At 42.3% G+C, this 14,235-nt stretch overlaps 2 protein-coding genes across 3 annotated transcripts; both read right to left on the bottom strand.

Annotated features, from left to right (window-relative positions):
• Positions 1 to 1,295: 1,295 nt before the first annotated feature.
• Positions 1,296 to 5,891, bottom strand: LOC117837642 (mitotic checkpoint protein BUB3.3). Its single transcript, XM_034717369.2, has 9 exons — positions 5,655 to 5,891; positions 5,247 to 5,377; positions 4,587 to 4,669; positions 4,023 to 4,277; positions 3,588 to 3,660; positions 3,106 to 3,186; positions 2,956 to 3,034; positions 2,318 to 2,415; positions 1,296 to 1,704 (listed from the first exon to the last, which is right to left on the bottom strand). Exons 1-9 carry the CDS (start codon positions 5,754 to 5,756, stop codon positions 1,638 to 1,640), a joined length of 969 nt encoding a protein of 322 aa, XP_034573260.1. The 5' UTR covers positions 5,757 to 5,891; the 3' UTR covers positions 1,296 to 1,637.
• A 419-nt stretch (positions 5,892 to 6,310) lies between these two features.
• LOC117837641 (uncharacterized) lies at positions 6,311 to 12,721 on the bottom strand. 2 transcript variants are annotated; one of them, XM_072290713.1, is made up of 5 exons: positions 12,464 to 12,721; positions 11,336 to 11,574; positions 10,485 to 10,723; positions 9,606 to 10,371; positions 6,311 to 8,754 (listed from the first exon to the last, which is right to left on the bottom strand). In XM_072290713.1, the coding sequence occupies exons 3-5, from the start codon at positions 10,707 to 10,709 to the stop codon at positions 6,791 to 6,793; spliced, it is 2,955 nt and encodes a 984-aa protein (XP_072146814.1). In that variant the 5' UTR covers positions 10,710 to 10,723; positions 11,336 to 11,574; positions 12,464 to 12,721; the 3' UTR covers positions 6,311 to 6,790. The 2 variants fall into 2 exon arrangements, with proteins under 2 accessions (XP_072146814.1, XP_034573259.1); XM_034717368.2 differs by having other exon boundaries at positions 12,128 to 12,721.
• Positions 12,722 to 14,235: the final 1,514 nt, after the last annotated feature.

The raw sequence follows: 14,235 nt of genomic DNA on the forward strand, positions 1-14,235 counted from the left end.
TCAGACCCAGCATAACTACATGGGCGTCCACATGCACCCGATATTTTTTCCAAAAAAAGAGAAAAACGTAGGAAAAATCTATACGGCGACACGTCACGCTCGAGCCGAACGCGCGACCCTCGCGACCTGTTGCGCGTCGTGGGCTGACCCGTTTGTGGAAGCACAACTGCGTGCAGAATTTATTGGTCCTGCGTATAATCAGAATAATAAGAATCTAGTTTGCGTGTCAAGAGAATTTAGGCGACCTGCATAACCTATGAGTGGGATTTGGGGTGACATGACCAACATGTTTTTCATTTGTTTGACTTCTTAAACATGCGATAACTTTACTTTTGTCTATTCATTTTAAATTTCATTTGCACCACTATGTTCATTATCACGAGATCTATAAAACTAGACCAATGATGCATATATTTTGAAATAGTTTTTATGTACTGACAATTTATGATAATGTGCAGTAGCTAATTCTAAATTAAGTGTGTAGCTACTAATGTTCCTTTTATTTAAACAAAGCTACTAACGTTCTTACTCATTTGAAGTATCTATATAAGTTGCCAAATAGTTTCTAAATAAATTATTGTGTATTTTTATATAAATTAATAGTAATAACTTCATACAAATTCATTGTATAAGTTAAGTTGATACTGGACATGCAAGTTTTACACGGTATAATACAAGTTGCTACATGGTCGTTTACAATTTTTTAACAGATAAACAAGTCAAGTTGCTACCTCCAAATTACAACATAAATTGCTACACAGTCTATAAGTTAATATTGTACATTCAATAAGAGTTGACAATCATGTAAAACGTTTTTAAAACATATCAAATATGAATCTTATTTTGTACATCTCATCACAAAATTCGTAATGGTGAAAACGAATTTGAAAATAGACACTTGATGAGAGAGTAATGGTTTTTGAAGAAAAAATAACTTATTATGTTCGCCTACATCAGCGTGATGTCGTTCTAAAAGTGACGTATGTGTATATTGCTACTGTGCGGTGCCCTGCTTTTGCGGTTTGCTCAGACATACTGTCTCCAGAGTCCAGAGGGGATCGTGCAGTCCGCATGCGCACGACCGGTCGCGGTTAACGCGGTCAAAAAAAACATAGTCGGCACCAACTGACAGTCCATTCCATAAGCTGAAAGGTCTCCGCATGGAATTTCTATGCCTGAAGATAACAGTCAGCAGCATCACGGCACATCTGCTGGATGCCCTGCACCGGAATGCGACAGAGACTCTCTCCAGACGTAGGCAACGCCGAGCCACAGACACTTCAATTTGTTCCACATAAAAAAAAAACACACAATATTCCTTTTCACGATATGGTCCAACTTGGGACCATATTTCGACTTCAGTCGAAAAGGAAAAACACAACTTTGCTTCGACCCTTTTTCTGCTCTCTCGCATGGGTCTAGAACAAGTTTCTCTATTGTACACGAGCTGGGACAGGGAAATGGGAACATGTTCATATCTATACAGAATAATGCTTAACCATACAACAAATTACAACACGTTGCTACATCATGCTGAGCTTGGACATGTGACAGCATAATCAATACAAAGGGAGCACTTTAGCATGATTAGTTGTACAACAATAGGGTAAGCAATCCTAGTTTTGGTTAGAAGGGTCCTACACCAAATGAGACTTCCGTTTGAAGGCCTCCACCGTTTCAATGAATATCTGATGGTTCTCCACCCTGGCCAATAAAAATTTGCAAGCAAAATGATTATCAGACACGTTCAGCGCTTTCTTTGTGACATAAGGATATTAAAGCTAAAGGTACGGTGTGAAAATTGCTGCAGAAGCAAGAGAAACCTCTCCAACATCATGCTACAAAATGGAAGAGATACCAATAATTTTGGAAAGTGTTATAATTTTCTTTTACCAACCCTCCAGTTACTACCACCTAACCCAATGGAGATAGCCAGATGCTTATAGATTAGGGAGCGAGAAAGCAACTACTAGGAGTGCTCTCTGTTATTTGGAAATCTCCAATGCACAGTGATTTTGCACGTAATGTATCCCATATGGCAGGAAATCATGGTTTTCTAGTGGTAAGCGCCTTTTCAATTTCATGCTTGCATAGGTGATGGGTAAGCCAACAATACAAGTGTGAGCATGGGCAAAACTAAATGATTTGCTTGGATGGTATTTCTGTCTGATTCAGTAGTTACAGATACATTTTGCTTGCAGAAATTCAACGCAAGCAATCAGAGTTGTGGTTATTTTAATCTTTTACAACATTCAAGATGAATTTCAAATTACTAATGATAAATTCAAAAGAAGCTTGCAGTTTAGAAGCCACTCACATTTTATCCGCTTCTTGATAACAGTTTGGAGCAACTGCCAAAAGTTGGCCATTATAGTTATACGCCATTGATGCCACACTGCCCGAATAGCTAGGAAGCTGCAATAGTAAAATATTGTTGCTTTTACATAACTGAACCAAAGAACAAAGAAATCCAGTCGCTCAAAATTAGATAAGAGTGGAAAAGCTGCCATAGGCAGACAGAGCAAAATGTAAGCAGGAGGAGAAAATGTTGTATGCTTTGTGATTTAAGGCACCATCAACCATGTTATACATGGAAGTCCAAGGGTTAGCAGGGGTTCAACTATTTAGGAATATTTTTCAAGAAGTAATAAATGAACCCTGCCAGCTGGAATTTTGCACAAAATATGCAACAAACTAAGCATCTTTTTAAATCAATATAGCACTGTGTTACTCTCCTGTTAACAAATAACTTCTGTTGTTCATTGTTCTGTAACTGAATCAGCAGACCAAATGATAATACCATTTGGGGAAGGCATAAATTAATCAGTATGGAAAGGGGAGGATGACACTAGATTTAGCAGGAGAAACTATGGGAAGACATTTCACTCTGAAGTGATCTTACCACAAACAAAACATTCCTTGAGACTAAGCAATCAAACAAAAACTTGATATTACCTCAATCAGTTTCTTTTTTAATTCAGCATCCCAGGCGATAGCATATCCTCCATCATCTCCAGTAACAAAAGTTTTCTTGCTGCGGATCATAAGCATATGAGTTTAGTTCCATCTTGAGAAAATGATAGACCTTCTATATGCAAAACATACCTTGGATGCATTGCGATGCAATTTATTGGAACCAGGTTGGATCTTCCGTTTCTGGAATTTGGATGACATCGGAAAGCATATCTGCAAAAACACAACTAGAATTACAATGGATGATTTGTACTTTCTCCCTTGCTTATTTTGGCCCTGCTACCTAAAAGATGTCCAATTTAGTTCTGATTGGTCCTTTTGTAAGAAATATGGATAGAAAACTAGGTAGGGATGTGATCTAGAGATACGATTAATGTAAAAAACAGGCAATTCCACAAGTTAATAAGAGATGATAGGATATTATGAAAAATTATTCTTAAAATGTTGATTGCAATCTCTGCATCATCTCCATTCAGATGAGAAATTACCTTGCGCCATAATGCACCAGAATTACGTGCCTTATTTTTAATCAAGTATGGTTAAAAGATAGTATATAAGTAATAATGAGATGAATAAACAACAAACTGAAACCTAAAGAGCATACCAATACTAACCCCATATTCTCATTTTTTACATCATCAAGATAGTTCAATGCAACAACTCCGTCGACAGAACCAGCAACATATCCTAATAAAAAAAAGAATTGTCACATGATTGAAAAACAATGTCACATCTGGATCTAAAATCCATGGCAGAATGAATGACCAAAGCATATATGAGGCCATTTGACAATAAACCAAATGAATTAAATTCAACATTTTATTCTTACAAGATCCTACCTTGCAATGTAATTTCATTTAAAATCAAATTTCAACTTTTATAGAAATACTAACTATACACAAGGTCTTGCTAAGCAACATAAAAAGTTTACTTTATGTTGATGACCATATATCAATTGTTATGAAAGTTATCATGAAGACAGACTTAAAGCCTTACAAAAAAGAATTATTGAAATTCCTAATTAAGTTTTTTTTTCAAAAAAGACATACCATCCCACTCCGCAGAAGATTGATGGCATCGAATTTGGTACTCTAGAGGAGAAAAGTTTGCTTCAACTGGCCCAGTTAGATTCCTCATGTCATAAAAATTAACTGTTTTGGCAACTGCGGCTGATATATACATGCCGCACAATGAAAGCGATGTCACATCCGAATTGAAGGTGATTGTGCTGTTGGGGCTTACACTTCTTACTTTTGCATCCCAGAATTGAAGCTTTTTGTTAAAGGTGCCAGTCACAATTTGACCTGAAAAATAATAACGTAATAGCAATAAATACATGCTCCAGTGGTATTTGATTATAAATTTAAGATGCAAGAATAAAATGGTGCCTTTTTCAACATGGTGCATAAATCTTTAAATATAGAGTAGTGTTTGAATTGGTTCCTAAAAAGGACTCGGCTGCTAAACATTATCAGGTTTGTACGTGTTTCAAAAGCAATTGACGAGAAGTCAAGAACATCTATCTATAGTTCTATACAGACAAAACATCTAATGAACCAACCACAAAATCATCAACATATAAGAGTACAAGACTATTTTACGGTCATCCTTACCAGTGATCTGACAATATTCAGTACAAGCAACCACATCTTCATGGAGCCCCACTGTATCCTCAGAACCTGAGCGGAAGTCATACCTGAGAATATTTCCTATAACGTAAATGCAATGATATAGAGTTTCCAAATTAAACTAATAAACGTGAAGAGTGCGACTTTACTCTATCAGTGACACATAATCCTTTCTACCTCGATATAGTTGCAATTGCACGTCTAGTTGTAATAGAGTACGAACTAATATGATTTGTCCTATAGATGGCACATCGAAAGAATGCAAAGATGCAAGCAAACAGCGCTAAATGGAACCATAATGCCTCATTTGCTCTATCATGCATTAGCAGCAAATGCAAAATTATTGCAATGGTCAACCCAAGGTCAAATTTGTACATGCATTTTGTATACTGGCGCTTAGTTCTTGTAATTTCTAGATTTGTGTTTAATTCTTACTACGTCAAAATACATAATGAACTGCATCAGGAACAGTGCGCAGAATTAAGCTGTGGAACTTGAATGTCAGTATAGGAAGCACACTGATAACTCACGCTATCATGCATTCAGCAACACTAAAATGCAACATAATACACTAGCTGACTAGCACGAGGCACTAAACAGATGCCTTAGGATAGAATACAGAAACGGATTGCTTTTTAACTTTACCTTCTCACAGATCCATCAGAGCAGCCAGCGAACGCTGCTGACTCATTCTCGAAGCAGCAATCCAGAAGCGCCGCCTCCGAGTCCGCCTTGAACCGCAGCGCGTTCGCGTCGGCGTCATACAGCCGCAGCCCCTGTGGAACAAATCCGGCGCAAAACCCTATCAGACACTGCTCCCCACCTGGCCACCACCACGGAAACGATCTCCCCCAAATTTCAAATCGACTTGAGCGCGCCCAAATTTTACTCCGATATGAGCTGGACCGCGGCAATTTACCGAAAAATACCACCCCCAACCCCAAAGAAATTCAGAATTGTTTGCATCTCCGGCGAACTCCACCGAACCAGGAAGTGGCAAGGAGAGACGCCTAAGCCGCAGCGAACCGCGAGGCGGGGAGAGAGAGCTCTCACCGAATCCCACGAGGAGACGAGCAGGTTGTTGGAGGTGGGCGCAAACCGAACCCGGGATGCGGCGCCTGCGGTGGCGCCGCCCGCCAGGCTCCGCCTCGCCATCGACGGGTCTCAAGGCGCGGCGTGGCCCTCGCTAGCGGAGTGAACTGGGAGGCGGAGGCGGAGCGCTCCGAAATTCGAATAGAAAAATTGAGCTCCTGCTGACTGACGGCATCGTGGGCCGAGATATCAAGGCAGATTTAAGGTCGGTCCAATAGCATTCGGCTCAGGCTCCGTTCCTGAATTCTGTCTGAGCGGTGTTGGTCTCGCTCTCGCAGTGATCATTTCTGGCAGGAAGATTCAGCCATTTGCTGAAACAGATTCACGCACGTTTGATTGCTGCAGAACAGAATATAATAATACTAGAAGGGTTTGACACGAATAGGTCAGCGTGATCAAAGCACAAAGCTTGTCCAGCAGAAGCATCACATCAGCTGGGTCCCACATGTCAAGGACCCTGAAAAGTGTGACATGATGGCCTTCACCTGATGGAAGTATGTATGACTTTGGCCTCTGAATTTGTTGATAATGTCAAGTGGGTTCGCAAAAGTTTGCGGCAAACATTAGCAACGTTAGTATGATGCTTGAATGGGAACAAGAAAATTGGGACGCAACAATTGCATAATCCAAGGGTTCAGCCGGATGGTCGAATCAAATTCAAATAGCAAGTCGTATGCTAATGGCTAAATGCTAGCCAATTAACCAGAACATAAGGTACAAAAAGAATACAGACTCGGACCCTCCTTCATACCCTTTGTTGCACATGCGATGAGCTATTCTTCAGAGATCAAGGTGGCTCACAGGCATTTCAGTTTTGTCACAATGAATTATACCGGACCTAATAACCTGGAACAGCTTAATACAATGCTGTCTCAGAAATGTCTTATCAACTAATTTACGGAATTTATTATAGGAACGTACACCATGTTTCGACCCAAAAGCATGAAAGTTTGGGGGTGAGGCCAATAGGCCGACAAAGTATGTACACTCATGACTGATCACCTTATACCAGTCCATCATCCATCTTAGTCTCTATAACAAACGGGTGCCGCCCAATACCTGAGAATGCTGTCCAATGCTTGCTGGCAAGACCTTTCTCAAGATGCAGCTGCGATGTTGTTGCCTGACGGACATCTGGTTCTGCGACACCGCCTTGTTGTTCTTCCCCATCCAATCATACCCCTTTCATCGGCTTCCAAGTCTCCAGTGCCAGCAGGTTTAGGGGGTGGGGGGCTGACCTCAACCTCCTCCTCTTCTACGGTTACAGTTACTACAGTTTTCCGAGGTTTCCTACCTCTTGTCCGCCCACCATAACGTCCTCGCCTAGTTAGACTCGACTCCCAGGATCCACCAGAAGCCTGGACTAACCCCTCAAGCAGCTGAACATCCTCTATGATTTCAGGCCGGGAAAGTGACGAAAGGCCAGGCAAGATATCTTTCTGAAAGTCCCGCTTTTGCCGTCGCCTCCTTTGCTGGCCCCTTCTAGGCTTGGTGAGGAGGTGAGCAGTTGAAACTGCTTGTTCATCGGTTGTGATTGCAGGTTCCAGTGGCCTGCTCCAGTATTCATCAATCTTGGTTTCTTCCAGCTTCAGTGTCAAGGACTCAAATGAATCCAACTCATCATCACTGGTATCATTGGTGCAAGCTTGGAGTTCCACTTGTTCAGCAAGGTCATTGATGTTTGATACAGCGAGATCTGCAAACCACTGCAACATATCATCAGACACCTCAGCAGCTGTTGGTATATCCATTGACAATGCAACAATGTTCTCAGCTGCTGCCATAGCGGCTGTAACAGATGTGCTGTCAATCTCCTGGTATGCGTCAAGTTTACCAGGATGTGCGCATTCTTGATCAAAAGTCCATGCAGCACCGTCTTCACAAGCTGGCACCTCCAAGTCAATCACGAACGCACGTTTAGGCTGGTTGTTCTGTAAAGGGGCCACCTGACATTCATGTGACACTACCGATTCCTCAGAATTGTCTTCGTTTGGTACATCATCATTCAGATCGATGAAATTCCTGATGGGGGCGCCACTTTTCTTGATGACTCCTTCAGCAGCCTGTCCATCTTTAGGCACATGCTTCTGGCATGAAAGAGGTAAACGTGCAGCAGTCTCTTGGGCCTTATTACAAACAAGCAGAGTTCTAGCGATAATGTCTTCTGAAGGCCCATCTTTCTTAATCCCACAGCCTAGGGATGTTGAGGCAGAATCTGATAAATTCCGAATAGTTTGGCCAAGTTCGTTCTGGTCTTTAGTATTTTTCAGCTCCACTGCAGTTCCAAATGAATGGCCAAACAACTTCCCTGGCTTCTCCAAAGCTATCGGGTCAGCACATCTACCTTTATTTTTGAGCCAAGAGATCCCGAATACTGATCCCCCGTCTTTACTATGCTGAAAACTGCCAGCACATCTCCCTTCTTGTTCTACAAGACTATCTTCCTGACAATCTGACAGTGCCTCATTCAAATTAAAGTTCTTCATGCCCTTGCCATGGGACTGTCGATCTGAATGTTCAAACTTCTGGGAGTTCTTGTGCTCCAGGTCACTTGAAATTGCTACCTGATGACGTGAGTGGGACCCAGAAAATGGATCAAGTGGAAAACCAGGATAGCGGCCATCTAAATTATCCACATTTTTCAGCTTTGGAGTCGAAGTTCCAATGCTCTGCGTCACAGCACTAAGACTGGTGTACGAATTCACAGCTGACGATCCATTGAACCGTGCAATTAAAGCAGGATTATTGATAACGCTGCTCCTTGGGTCTGCTGTGCAAGAACCCATTGGGGAGACAATGGAAGGGTGGTCTATTTGAGGAATAGAGATGGGGGCAGCAAATGTACCCGTATTTGAATGATGTGGACGGTCAAGCGTAGCAAAATTATTGATAGCAGAAGGTTCCAGAGGACTTCGTGCAAACCATCCAACTGAACTATTTTGACCTTGGTAAACAAATTGGTTATAATTGGCAGGCCTCCCGTCGGCAGCTTTGAAGTATTTTGAGGGATCAGCATCACTATATCTGGGTGCTAAAAATGTTATACTGCTGACTTGTTTACCTGAAGGGTTAAAGTAAGAAACAGAACAATTATAAGACAGGACCAAGTCAGCTGTGAATACAGTTCAGTAAAAGAATGTGCAAGCTATAAAGAAACATCCAAAAGAAACTATCTAAGCTCTCAGCATGACATTAACAAGCATCAATATGCCAGACAACAAATAATATGACATGCAGAAAAGGAAAGACACAAGCTGTGGTCAAGCAAAAGCAAGTCACCCTATGTCTTCTTTTTTTAAACCTCCTTGAGGGGAAAGGCAAGTTAATGTATCAGAAAGAAGATTGGCATTACAAGTTTCAATGAGCAAAGTACTGGAAAACAAAATACACAGAAGTACTACTCTGCAATATGATTCGGGAAACCAGTAATCCAAAGAAAAAATGAGCATGTGCTCTACTCCTAGTACAGATTGCAGCCTTATAAGGACTAGAGAACAGCTTGCAACATAGTAGATTCTAGATTATACAGTACACATCTCAAAGGCCACCATTGACACTAAAAAGATAAGACCCATGAAGGTGTTCAGGCTGCAATCCAGAGGTTACAGCAAGGAACTACGAAAGAATAAAAAAGATGCCCAGAACGAAGTAACAGAACTAGCATGGCTAAGTTAAATAGTAAAAAGATAAGGATAGCATATTGTGCCATTTGCTAACCATATTACCAGAAACATGAACAACTTTTCCTCCCAAATCCAAAGCAAACATATACGCTTTAACACAAATTAATTCTTAGTTTATGGATATGGTAACTATGGTATTGACAAATATACTGGACCAGCATAAAAAGAACTCTGTGGCTAGGAATTATTTTAAAAATAAACAACAGTGTTGATTGAGCCTTATCGTTACCTTTATTGATTGACGGTTTGTTCTCATGCCTTATTTTCGCACTTGCATCAAAGAAGTTTGAGCTTGTCCCTTCGTCGGCGTGCTTGTCTTTGGAGTATTCTTTATTGAAACTGAAGTTAGTTGTGTTTGGTCTCAATATTGGTTGGTGCCAAGAGTTCTCCAGGGTATGCGAGAGGCCTTTGGAAACTGATCCATTTGCTCTACCCATATAGATGCCAGCATTTGACTCGTTCAGGTCAGTAACTTGCTGGCTTCCATGATTATTTTTAGTCCGCAAACCTGAGGTTGAACTATTATCACTGAACCTCCCCAAGGCTTCTGCGCTAACTAATGTAAGGTCAGCATCGTTCCGGGGTTTTGTATCTGATGCCAGACCAAGAAAATCTATGGGCTTGTTGTCTGATGTGTTGTCATCATCTATATAATGATCAGCTGGAAGCTGAAGGTCAAAAGTGCCTTGTCTGCTTCTTGGAGCAGCATCACTTGACAGAAACCCGTTTGGAGAGGACTGTACACTGCCTTCTCTAAGGAATTTCATGGAGGACTGGTTTGTATCATTATGCTCTGCAACAGGAGTTTTTCTGTATGTTGTGGACACAGGAGGAACTGGCATCTGCCACATCATCTTTGCACCATTTGGTGGCACTTGTGATGGTGAATTTGTATGTGATGCAACTGCCAGCATTGGATATGAATATATCTCTTTGCTTTGATGCTGTTTCATCATATCTCTCTGTATTTTGTAGACCCGGTGCAGCTCATACACCTGGATAATGAGTGGGTTGTGAGGCTTGACAGAAAGAAACAACTGATAAGAAAAAAAAATAATTATGATATGCTGTGCTGTGCTGTGCTGCTTAGAATTTGGTGTAAACTCACCTGTTGTCTAAATACAGCTTCATGTTCAAGCATTTGGTGCTTGAGCATTTCTTTGTCAAATTCTGAATAACCATTTGTTGGTTTTGTTGTGAAGCCATTGCATAACTGGCCATTCGATGCCCTGTCCTCATAGTATGGAGACCACCTACCATTTGGCTCCATGTTGAGATCCCCCGTAGCATAATATCCAGGCATATAGCTTTCCCCTTCTACTTTTGCTCCCATTCTTGTTACAAACTCTGCAAGAGGCCAGTCAATCAAACATTCAATTGTACAAATAAAATACATTACGGTAAAGATTCTACAATATGGGCCTAAAATGTGGAAAAAAGACAACCATGCGTTATTCACTGGTTGGCAAAAGAAACAAGCATAAGAAATTGGCTGCTTATGGGAGAACACTAACCCTTTATAAATTTAAGGATGATTATTTAGAGCATGTGCAAGGAAAAGATAAACTTTCAGTCAGCTAGATGTCACAACTTTATTGTGGCAGTTTGTGCATTTAAGTTACAAGAATGATGTCTAACTCTAATTGCAATTCCAATGCCAATTTCAAGGGTGCAAAGCATGAACTCAAGTAATGAACAAATACTACTTGTTAATTCCTAGTTCTACTGGCATCAGCAAACCAACAAAAACAATGCAGACAAATTATGTAAGCAGTTTAAGATGCTCAGCTAGGCATTGACATCTAAAATGATACTGTACCAAGCAATGAAATATGAAATGCTAGCAAGCGAGGAGAGAAACCCAAAGCAAGCACAAATGGCCAACTACGTCATAACAAACTGGGACTAACAGTTGCCAAAAGAAACTATTAAAGAGATAGGGTTCCACTGACTAATTACCAAGTTAAGAAGCCTGCATTTATCATGCTCTGATGCCCATTACCATCCCGGAATGTAGCCAAGTGGATTCTGTGACCTTCACAGCGCAGCACACCAAACGGATGTTCAAGAGCTAACGCAAAATGCGTAAGCGCAATGCGTCTCTTCACTGTGTCGAGCTAAATGGATAGCTCGATCTGCTCAGCTGAATGAGCAGCCAATAGTAACTTCCTAAGCTTAATGTGTTCACGAGGAATTACCTGCACATCAAAAACCGCAGTGAGCAATGTAAAAGATCTAAGAAACAAGATGTTCAATGTGCTGTATCATACACAATGCAAGATCGAAACTCGCTATCCCTATCAATAATCAAGCAAACGTACACAGGATCAAAAGCAACAGCACCGAAGGCCCAAACAACGAAAAAGAATATGCAGGTACAGCTGTTTGGATGTCAACTCGCGAGACAGGAAGGAACTGAAGGAGAGAAGATAAGTCAACCCCCGACAGTTCAACGCACTTGATAAATCCTACGAACCAGTTCCCTCAAGCGACCTATCATTACCAAACGTGGAAACCGAAAGGCTGCGAAGACTGGATGCAATTATCAGCTTCTTGCCGTCAATCCAACCCAAATTTGACACAGGAACTAATTGCAACAGAAACCCAATTTCCAGAAAGGAAAAAAAATCAGAACCTTGGACGGCTCAAAGAAGAAGAAGAAGAAAAGGCGGAAAAGCTGCATCTTTTTCACAACAACCGAGCTAGGAGTAGAGCGCTAGGCGGAACAAACCAGCGGAGTAAAATTTTCACCTCAACGGCTCTTGGCGCTGCGCTGCAGCGGATTGAGCCTGACGACCCTGAGTATGCGGCGGACGAACAGCCCAGCGGGCGCCACAACGCCCATGGCCCCTAGACGCCAGCAGAGCCGCCCCCCCACCTTCGCAAGCGCCCACCTCTAAGTCGCCAGCCAAGGCAGGATTCTTGCGGGAAAAAGGAGCAAATTCCACGGGCAGGAAGCAATCGAGCTCGAGACGCCAAGGAATTGCGGCGGATCCGGGATGGGGGTCGGGGAAGGAATTGGATCTGATGGGCCAGGGGGCGGACTGGCGGAGGGAGGGAGGAGAGAGAGAGGGGGGAAGTGCGTACTGGTGGGTTCTTGTTCTTGTTTTGTCTGAACAAACGACTGCGTGGTTTTCTCTCTCCTTTTTTCCTCCTTTTGGGGGTTTTGGATGGGTGTTGTTTGGTTATGTGCTCTGCCCCCCTCTCGCTCACTTGTTCCTCTCTCTCTCTCCTCTGTGGGGTGTTGCTTGCTGCCTCCTCCGGTCCTCCCCCCTTCTCACTTTCTCTCTCCTCTGAGGAAGGGAATGGAACGACCTTCGTCTAAACCGCAAGGACAGGCAGATTTGTTGACATCTGGTCTTTTTATTCTCTCTCTCCTCTGCTGATCCTTCCTCCTCAGTCCTCCTCACCCACTTTTATCCCCATCTCTCCCTTTCTCTCTCTACTCTCTCTCTCATCAGAATAAACCGAATAAAATAAAACTAAACAGACACTTGTTTTTCCTCCCCACCTGCTGCTGTCTCCATCAGAATTTTCTCTCCGGAACAAACTATATTATCAGTCGTGATAATCATGGACCCGTTTCATTATCGAAACGGAGTATCAGCTGATTTTCCCCTGTGATGATTAGTTTTACCTCGTTTCGTTTCCTTGGGTGGCCGTAGAAAGAGTTTGGGGGATTGTGACTCTTGAGAGAGAGAATCTGTGCCACCCCCCCCCCCTGCTTGCTGGTGGGGGAGAGAGAGAGAAAGAAGCAGCTCGATATAAAAATCCATGCTACTTCAGAGGACAGCACCAAACTTCCTTTCCAAATCTTACAAAACCAGCCATCTTTACTCCTCGTGATACTTTATTTTCCCCCCCTCGGCTCACATGCCACCCTGCAGCGTCCGTACCCCGTTCTTCCGGTGGATAGGTTACTGCTGTCGCTGAAATTTACCAGTGTTTTAGATTATCTCTTTGATATTTTATTTATTGTGGGGGTATATTCAATAAGATACTGTGTTTTTATACTTTGTTTGCGTTTGTGATTTTAATCCCTGCATGGAGAATTAGATTGGAAAAAAAATGGACAAATTCAACGCGAGCTGGATCGCAGAATTCATGAGCGCTCGCTTTCTTGATAATCTTTGTAACCACATGTTTAGTCGGCATCATAATCAATGGATACCTAAACACACAACCAACTCTTCTCATTGCGAATCAGGGGGATCCGGAGCTCCTGTTTTAAGGTCGCGGGGAAGAAAATGACGGGTTGTTGGGATGGAGGTTGCAAGATCCCACAACAAACGAAAAGGATGGCAGGCAAGATATTGTTGTTATAAACCCCAAAAAAAAACACTTGCAAATTCAAGCCAGCAGATATGGTCGCTACAAATTTGACAAGACGACATCATGGATTAACTGAATTGCTAATATGAGGTCATCAAGGTTACCTACGTGTGCTCTTGCAAGTACACTCGGCGAAAAGGATCTTGTTGGAGGTTGGCTTGTGATAAATAAACAATGCACATCAGCACATTGAAAAAGAGAGATAGAGAAGAAGATAAAAAAAAAACAAGAGAGAGAAAGGAGATAGATAGAGAGAGAGAAGCACGGTAAAGTGGGGAAGAGAAAACAATCAATCAGCTGAACTGTACTCTCTCTCTTCTCTCCTCTTTTTGCTCGATCCAATGGCTGCAGCCGCAGATGCCCCCAAAGGCCTGGACGCGGGGCCCACCCCGGCCCTGAGAGTGAGGCCCGGGGAAAAGTACCGCAGCTCCACTGCTCGAGTGCGTGTCGAGTTTATTACTGTAGACGACGCGACGCGATGCGCGGCCACCACCGTATCCCGATACCTACCTGGGTCTGCCATGTGG

This window comes from Setaria viridis, chromosome 9, assembly GCF_005286985.2.
Source record: "Setaria viridis chromosome 9, Setaria_viridis_v4.0, whole genome shotgun sequence".
Classification (NCBI taxonomy): domain Eukaryota; kingdom Viridiplantae; phylum Streptophyta; class Magnoliopsida; order Poales; family Poaceae; genus Setaria; species Setaria viridis.

Bases quoted from the DNA above. Each gene is read 5' to 3' on its own strand.
- LOC117837642 (XM_034717369.2), bottom strand. From the start codon at position 5,756: ATGGCGAGGCGGAGCCTGGCGGGCGGCGCCACCGCAGGCGCCGCATCC. The intron at 4,278-4,586 runs GTAAGGATGACC...ATTATTTTTCAG, and splicing joins TGAATATTGTCAGATCACTG to GTCAAATTGTGACTGGCACC. The intron at 2,416-2,955 runs GTAATATCAAGT...TTACTATTGCAG, and splicing joins TAAAAAAGAAACTGATTGAG to CTTCCTAGCTATTCGGGCAG.
- LOC117837641 (XM_072290713.1), bottom strand. From the start codon at position 10,709: ATGGGAGCAAAAGTAGAAGGGGAAAGCTATATGCCTGGATATTATGCT. The intron at 10,372-10,484 runs GTGAGTTTACAC...CTCATTATCCAG, and splicing joins AAGCTGTATTTAGACAACAG to GTGTATGAGCTGCACCGGGT. The intron at 8,755-9,605 runs GTAACGATAAGG...TTAACCCTTCAG, and splicing joins CAAACCGTCAATCAATAAAG to GTAAACAAGTCAGCAGTATA.